General features: G+C 46.2%; 1 protein-coding gene across 1 annotated transcript in view; it reads left to right on the forward strand.

Moving 5' to 3' along the window:
* The window catches only part of HEXA (hexosaminidase subunit alpha), a 31,198-nt gene extending 23,764 nt beyond the window's left edge, over positions 1 to 7,434 (forward strand). Inside the window, exons 9-14 of the mRNA XM_078448855.2 lie at positions 42 to 128; positions 397 to 469; positions 1,225 to 1,408; positions 1,600 to 1,690; positions 2,314 to 2,418; positions 3,747 to 7,434. Of these exons, the coding sequence (XP_078304981.1) occupies positions 42 to 128; positions 397 to 469; positions 1,225 to 1,408; positions 1,600 to 1,690; positions 2,314 to 2,418; positions 3,747 to 3,810 (604 nt within the window). The 3' untranslated portion in view covers positions 3,811 to 7,434. The remainder of the gene's footprint in view (positions 1 to 41; positions 129 to 396; positions 470 to 1,224; positions 1,409 to 1,599; positions 1,691 to 2,313; positions 2,419 to 3,746) is intronic.
* The last annotated feature ends 1,167 nt before the right edge of the window (positions 7,435 to 8,601 follow it).

The following is an 8,601-nucleotide window of genomic DNA, read 5'->3' on the forward strand; positions in this document are numbered from 1 at the left end:
GCTGTTGAAAGAATTAATCTCCATTTTCTCTTGGGATTCAGGAGGTCCAACCCAGATATCCAGGCCTTTATGAAGACGAAAGGCTTTGGTAATGACTTCAAGCAGCTGGAGTCCTTCTACATCCAGACGTGAGGAAGGAAAGAGGGTGGGCAAGGTCCCTTGGGATTACCTCCTTATGGGGTCCTCTCTTTTCATACCAGGACCAGGCCCTGCTTGACCACCCTCTGGGCCCCTGAAAGGGTACTTTGTTCTATCCTTTCAGCTTTGGAGTAGTCAGCTCCCAACTGGGGAAGGCACTGCCCAATTCGGAATGGGCCCATAGCCAGCCTGAACCCCTACTGGCACCAACAGCCTAGAACCTACTTAAGCTGACCAGACCCTTTCTTTACTCTCCAGACTGCTGAACATCGTCTCTGCCTATGGCAAAGGTTATGTGGTGTGGCAGGAGGTGTTCGATAATAAAGTAAAGGTGAGCCAGGGGCATAGAGAGAAGGAGCCACCTGTAGTGCTTCTTTTGGTCTCTCAGCCCTTTCCTGCCTCTGCACAGACTGGTCCACCTGGGGTTTAGATTAGGCTTTACTGTTCAGAGCACCGGGGGCCATCTCTCCATTTTCTCCTCCAGAAAGGTCACAGAAGTCTGAGACCTGGGTGTGAGTGTCAGAGCTTCTGTCTGTCTTCCCTCAGCACAAACTGATCATGAGTTATTTCTGCTGCTAGGTTACTTAGGATTCCTGAGACTGGCATGCTGGGTTGGATTTTCCTTTCTGAGTCATAGACTAGCGTCTTCCAGGTCTGGGAGCAGGGCTGCCTTCTTCGTTGTTGATCAGTTAGATCCCAGCCTCTTGCCAAATGGAGGGGTTCTATGGGAACTTTATCTCATCCTCAGAAACATCTGGGGATTCTTTGACATGGTAGCTCTTGACAAGTCTCCTGGGCCCCACTGCTTGCCTCCCTTAGCTTACAGCCAGTATTACTATCTCATTGTGGACAAGGAGGCTGTAGGAGGACTGAAAGAGGAAGCAGCTGGGAAGACTCCTAGGGCCAATAGAATCCCTGGCTTCTGCGCTGGGCTGGGAACTCAATAGTGAGGAATCACGGAGAAATACTTTGCTGCTTGGGAACAGAGCGGCCACATACCCCTTGGCCTGGTTTGCTTGCATAAGAATGTGGGCCAGAAATCTCCTCAGCTATGTGCCATCACTGCCATTTGACCTTTTGTGACAGGTTCCTCCAGATACAATCATCCAGGTATGGCGAGAAGAGGTACCAGTAAATTATTTGAAGGAGCTGGAGCTAATTACCAGAGCCGGCTTGCGTGCCCTGCTCTCTGCCCCCTGGTACCTGAATCACATAACTTATGGCCCTGACTGGAGAGATCTCTACGTGGTGGAGCCCCTGGAATTTGAAGGTGAAAGCAGGGAGCTCTCCTTGCTGACCAGATGAGGCTGGTGCACAGAGTGGGAGACAGGAGGGTCTGGGCTAGACCTTTCAGGTTAGATGAGATGAGCTGTTTGAAGGGAGGGCTACATTGGGAAGGTGGTAGAAACCCTAGGGTTACTCCCCTTGTTCCCAGCAGCCTGTTGTTGCTTGTTTTCTCAGGTGGCGCTCAGCAGAAGGCTCTAGTGATTGGTGGAGAGGCCTGTATGTGGGGAGAGTATGTGGACAGCACAAATCTGGTCCCCAGACTCTGGTAAGGGTTTCCTGAGGATGTGGGTGCTGGGCCTGTGGGCATGGGTTCTTCTTTATAGACTCATTCCTGTCCAGTCACCCCCAGCAAGTACCTCCTGAGAGAAGGCCTGAGAGAAGGAGCGTTGGAGTGATCCTTCTGCTTGTACATTATACTCACCTATGTAACTTCCACACAGGATAAGGTTTGTTATCCCCACTTCACAGATACAGTGAGGCCTGGAAAGCACAGATGACTTGCTCGGGACCCAGCACTTAAGTTCATGATTCCTGTGAAAAGACTTCCTTAATGCTGTTTTCCTAGCAGCTTGACCAGGCCTGGCTGGGTATGCAGATTGTACATTCTGAGAACACCTGTTGCTCCCGTCAATAACAGTTCGTGATGCCTTTACAACTTACTCTGGTACCATATCTTTGGGAGAGGAGGAGAGTGGGATCAATGATCTGTACCTTAATGACGATGGAGCTGAGCCCTAGAAGTCCCTAGGAGCCCTCCAGCCAGGTTGTTGCTCTGAATAACCTTGACCCTGAGTCCAGGGTGCCTAAATAAGAGAGAGCAGCCTGTGGGTGTCCAGAACCTTTGCAGGGAATGCGGGAACCAACCTGGTACACGACCCTTCCCTCCAGGCCCAGAGCAGCGGCCGTTGCTGAGAGGCTGTGGAGCAACAAGTCGGTGACTAACCTGGACTTGGCCTTTAAACGTCTGACACGGTTCCGCTGTGAGCTGCTAAGGTAAGCAAGCAGGCCGTGTTGGGGCCTTCCCACAGTGGTGGGCAAGTGGGGGCTTACTGACAGGAAAAGAATACTAATAATAGCTAATGCTGACAGAGGTTTACTGTGTAGCAGGCACCGTTCTCAGCTCTCTATGGGCATTATCTCATTGAATCTTAACCACAACTCTGTAAGGTAGGTAGTTTTATTCCCACTTTAGAGATAGGCAGTGAGGCACAGAGAAGTTAAGTAACCAGTCCAAAATCATTCAGAACCAGGATTTGATCCAAGCCAACTTCAAAGTCTATGTGTTTAGCCATGGTTATGCCTTTATGGACTCCCGTGACACCTGTGCCAATGTTGGGGATGGGCCTGAGTAAGGTGGTCATTTCCCTGTTTTATTTATTGACTAAGTCTTGAGGACTTGGTGGATACAGCCTAGTGCTGAGCTGAGAGCGAGCCATGGCAAGGTCTAGGCCTCAACTATCTGTAATTCACTGGGCAACTTTGAGCCTGTTCCTTACCACCTCTAAACACGTTGCTCACTTGGATAATAAAGGAGGCATGCCCAGAGGTCCTCTATGGAGATTGGTCACATCCTGGAATTGGTGAAGCTAAAAAGGATTTCATGTCCACACCTCTGCAGGGACAGGACAGCACATTAGTTCCCCACTGCCACTGCATTTAGAGCATTTGAGCCATTAAAGGCGGGCTCAGTGGGCCAAGAACACTAGGCACCCCTTAGGCATCAGCTCTTTTCTTTTTTTTTTTTTTTTTTTTATAATTTTTTTTTCAACGTTTTTTATTTATTTTTGGGACAGAGAGAGACAGAGCATGAACGGGGGAGGGGCAGAGAGAGAGGGAGACACACAGAATCTGAAACAGGCTCCAGGCTCCGAGCCATCAGCCCAGAGCCTGACGCGGGGCTCGAACTCACAGACCGTGAGATCGTGACCTGGCTGAAGTCGGACGCTTAACCGACTGCGCCACCCAGGCGCCCGCATCAGCTCTTTTCTAAAAGTACTGAGTTATTTGGGACTTGGGTACAGAGATAAGCAGATTAGGAATAGGGATGTGTCCCCTCAAATTCCTGGATGTCTCTGTATCAAAATCACCTGGAGCGCCTGTCAGATTCTTGCCAACACATGACCCCAGTCCGAGCAAGAATCTCTGGAAATGAGAGATACCTGAGCAATTCTGGTGTACAGGGGCAGTTTGAAATCCACTGAAATAGGAGAAGTCGGGGGGTGGGGGGAGACTGTTGGTTGTGGTGGAGGTGTTGCTGGGGCCTCAGACTGACTCCTGTCTGAATGGCTCATCTCGCCCTGTTTCTTCATGTCCTCTTGCAGGCGAGGTGTCCAGGCCCAACCCCTCAATATAGGCTACTGTGAACAGGAGTTTGAACAAACCTGAGCAGCTCCAGGCACTGAAGAGGGTGCTGGCCCTAGGAGAGTGGTAGTGGGGCCAGGCTTCCACTGCATCCCGGCCGGGGGACGGAGCCCCTTGCCTACGTGCCCCTGTGCATGGAGAGAAGGGGGCCAGTGTTGGCACTAGCATCCAATAAAGAGTGATGTGGCTTTTTTCCATAATGAACATGGACTACCTGTGTAAGAAAAATGTGAATGGCTCTGGGGTAGTGAGTTGCCTTCACTGGCCTTCTGCTCCTGAGAGTGTTCGGGCTTATCAGGGCCCAGCCAGGTTGGGCTCAGTGTCTGCCCCTGGAGGAATCTTACAAGTTGAGGGCTGGGAATGAAACCCTGTGCAGCCTATGGCTTGTGTGACACCTCTCCCACCCCTGACACGTAGTCTAAACACATACCCCCATCCTCAGTCTGCTCACTTCCCTCCAAGTGCGAGGCCACTTGGACCTCCAAGGGTTCCATGTATGGAAGAAGGCATATTAGCAGCCCGAGGAAGTTCTGGGAGAGGGAAGGGCTCTCCCCCATGCGTACTCACACACTTCCCACCCCTAGAGCTTTTCTTCTGCTATGGATTTCTTGTATCTTATTTTGTTTTGTTTTGTTTCTTTTTCAATTTTTTTATATAAATTCTAGTTAGTTAACATATAGTGTAACATTGGTTTTGGGAGTAGAATTTAATGAATCATCACTTACATATAACACCCAGTGCTCATCACAAGTGCCTTCCTTAGTACCCATCACTCATTTAGCCCATCTCCCACCTACCTTCCTCCATCAACCCATTATGGTTTGGTTCTCTCTCTCTTTTTTCCCCCTTCCCATATTCATCTGTTTTGTTTCTTAAATTCCATATATGAGTGAAATCGTATATTTGTCTTTTTCTGACTGACTTATTTCGCTTAGCATAATACACTCTAGCTCCATGCACACTGTTGCAAATGGCAAGATTTCATTCTTTTTGATGGCTGAGTAGTGTTCCATTGTGTATATATACCACTTCTTTATCCATTCATCAGTCAGTGGACATTTGGGCTCTTTCCGTAGTTTGACTATTGTTGATAATGCTGCTACAAACATTGGGGTGGATGTAGCCCTTCGGATCTGTATTTTTTATCCTTTGGGTAAATACCTAGTAGTGTAATTGCTGGGTTGTACGATAGTTCTATTTTTAACTTTTTGAGGAACCTCCATACTGTTTTCCACAGTGGCTGCATCAGTTTGCATTCTGACCAACAGGGTAAGAGGGTTCCCCTTTCTCTGCATCCACACCAACATTTGTTGTTTCCCGTGTTGCTAATTTTAGCCATTCTGACAGGTGTGAGGTGGTATCTCATCATGGTTTTGATTTTATTTCCCTCATGATGAGTGATACTGAGAATCTTCTCATGTGTCTGTTAGCCATCTGGGTGTCTTCTTTGGAAAGAAATCTATTCATGTTTTCTGTCCATTTCTGAATTGGATTATTTGTTTTCTGGGTGTTGAGTTTGATAAGTTCTTTACAAATTTTGGATACAAACCCTTTATCAGCTATGTCATTTGCAAATAGCTTCTCCCATTCTGTAGGCTGACTCTTAGTTTTGTTGACTCTTTCTTTCACTGTGCAGAAGCTTTTTATCTTGATGAGGTCCCAGTGTTCCTGTTTGCTTTTGTTTCCCTTGCCTCCTGAGATGCATCTAATAAGAAATTGCTCTGGCCGAGGTCAAAGAGGTTGCTACCTGTGTTCTCCATTCTCCTTCAAGATTTTGACCTCTCACATTGGGGTCTTTCATCCATTTTGAATTAATTTTTGTGTATGGTGTAAGAAAGTGGTCCAGTTTCATTCTTCAGCATGTCACTGTGCAGTTTTCCCAACACAATTTGTTGAAGAGACTTGTCTTTTTTTCCAGTGGATATTCTTTCCTGCTTTGTCGAAGATTACACTACCATACAGTTGTGGGTCTATTTCTGGGCTTTCTATTCTCTTTCATTGATCCATGTGTCTGTTTTTGTGCCAGTACCATACTGTCTTGATGACTACAGCTTTGTAATATAGCTTGAAGTCTGGAATTGCGATGTCTCCAGCTTTGCTATTGTTTTTCAGGATCGCTTTGGCTATTTGGAGTCTTTTGTGGTTCCATACAAATTTGAGGGTTGTTTGTTCTAGCTCTGTGAAAAATGCCTGTGGTATTTTGATAGGGATTGCATTAAATGTGTAGATTGCTTTGGGTACTATAGACAGTTTAACAATGTTTGTTCTTCCAATCCATGAGCATGGGATTTTTTCCCAATTTTTTGTGTGGTCTTCAATTTCTTTCACAAGTATTCTATTGTTTTCAGAGTACAGATCTTTTACTTCTTTGATTAGGTTTATTCCTAGGTATCTTACTGTTTTTGGTGCAATTGTAAATGGGATTGATTCCTTGATTTCTTTTTTTGCTTCATTATTGGTGTACAAAAGAAATACAACAGATTTCTGTATGCTATGCTGATTTTATATCCTGTGACTTTGCTGAATTTATGTATTAGTTTTAACAATTTTTTGGTGCAGTCTTAGGGCTTTCTACATAGAGTATCATGGGTTTCTTGTCAATTTAATTTTGTTCAACTATTATTTAAATATTATTGAACATATATTGTGGTCTTGACATGGTGGTAGGTGTTGAATTGGAAGGACTTGGTCCCCAGAGGCCCTGGCCAACTCTCCAGTATGCCAGCAGTTTCCACCTGCTGCCTCCTACCCACTTGCAGCCCAACAGCATCTTCTCAAAGAATTGATGGCCCAGCTGAGACCAGGAGAGGAAAGCCCCTGAGGGCCAGGAGGTGGGCATATGGCTCTGGAAGAGGGTCTTTGCACATGTAAACAGTTTTCCCTAGGAGGAAATGGCTCGTTGTTGGACCAGACTGCCCGTTGGTGGTTTCGTGTTCAGAGGTAATGATGCAGCCCAGAGGCTGGGGCAGTAGTAGACAGCAGCTGTTCTGGATGAAGATTTTGTTGATCATTATTTAATTCTTTTACCTGGTCCTAGGCTGAGAGGGCAATGGAGCAGTCTGAGGCATTTCTTTTAGAAAGTTTCCATTCAGGTGGATACAGAAACTTGGGAAAGGCAGGCTGAGAAGTGGTCTGAGTAAAATTGGTCCTTAAATGGCATCTTTCAGTCCTTTTATCATGCCCCCTTGGAGACCTGGTTGGAGGTACACCAGCCCTGCTTTCTTGTATTGTTTTTACAGGAACAAGGTGGGTACCTTTTATCAGCAGAATCCTTTTGGGGACAGGGTTTTCACACAGACCAGATTAGCCAAGCCCAGGGCTCTGGCCTAGAGAGATATAAGTTAAGCCTCTACCATCTGCCCTACCAAAGGAGCCCGCTTTCCTCCATTACCCAGAGAAGCTTGTGGGGTGGTCCCAGGCAAAGACCCTGTACAAACGCTCCTCACTTCAAATGCCCTGCTTTCTTCCTAATCATAACTAGCATTGTTACTGTTTGGGATAATGTTAAATAAAAAGATCAGACACTTAGGTTGTAAGTCTCAATGAAGTCAATAAAGGAGGAGGCCATGAAAACACTGTTGCAGCAGTAAGTTTCTATGATTTCTTATTCCTATTATAAGCATTTTCTATAATGTTACTATTTTTGCAGTTAAAAAAAAAAAAACCAATGTGGCCCAGTTAAGATTTTCACCTGTGGGATGTGCTGTTTCCCAACCTCCCCCAAGGCTCCTGTGGGCCCACTGATCATGAGGGCACTTACCTGAAGATCCTACTAGACCTCGTACTGCTGACAGGTCAGAGACACAGAGACAGTACCTGCAGCAAATATCCAGTCTGTTCTAGTGCACAGAATCACTGCTTCTCTATCTCCCCTTCTTTCACTTGGCTGTGAATTTAGTGCCCCATCCTGCAGAGGGTCAGACTGCTCTGGCCTGCTTGTGTTCCTGGTGCACCACCGGGGGGCAGGGAAGTGCCCAGACTGATTTCCTGGTTCTTCATCTTTTTTTTTTTTTTTTTTTTTTTTTTTAATTTTTTTTTTCAACGTTTATTTATTTGTGGGACAGAGAGAGACAGAGCATGAACGGGGGAGGGACAGAGAGAGAGGGAGACACAGAATCGGAAAACGGCTCCAGGCTCTGAGCCATCAGCCCAGAGCCTGACGCAGGGCTCGAACTCACGGACCGTGAGATCATGACCTGGCTGAAGTTGGACGCTTAACCGACTGCGCCACCCAGGCGCCCCTCCTGGTTCTTCATCTTAGTGCAGAATCCTGCTCTCCTATGAATCTTAGCAAGGATGCCAAGTAGGCCTAATGGGAATAAAAGTAAAGGAGGAGTGAATGGAGGCTAGGAGGACATTCAGCCTCCCCTCTCTTTGGTAGGAGTTGAGAGCATGTGCCAGGTATCCCCCCTGCTTAGGATCTCGTGTTTTCAAGTGCACCTCTGTACATTCACATAGGGATAGGAAAGCAGAGGACTTGAGAGTATAGGTGCTCTGCAGCACTAATGATGCAGAACGGAAGGGGTAAGGAAAGCCGAATGATAATGCAAAAGGGTGAAAAGGGTTGTATGGATATAGACTGAATTTAATTTATACTGATGTACATATACATGCCTGGTGACAACAGTTACTTCATTCTAAAGCTTAAATTTTTATAGTTTTTGTCAAAACAGGCCACGACAATGTTGTTTTATATGCTTCCCCCCCCCCCCCCCACTAAGAAAGAAAATAAGTAGAAATTGGGTACTTTATCTATTAAAATCATTCTGTATTTTTCTTTATAAATAAACTCTGAAAATTTGAAAATTAGTATCC

Source organism: Panthera onca, chromosome B3 (genome assembly GCF_046562875.1).
Source record: "Panthera onca isolate mPanOnc1 chromosome B3, mPanOnc1 haplotype 2, whole genome shotgun sequence".
Taxonomy (NCBI): Eukaryota; Metazoa; Chordata; class Mammalia; order Carnivora; family Felidae; genus Panthera; species Panthera onca.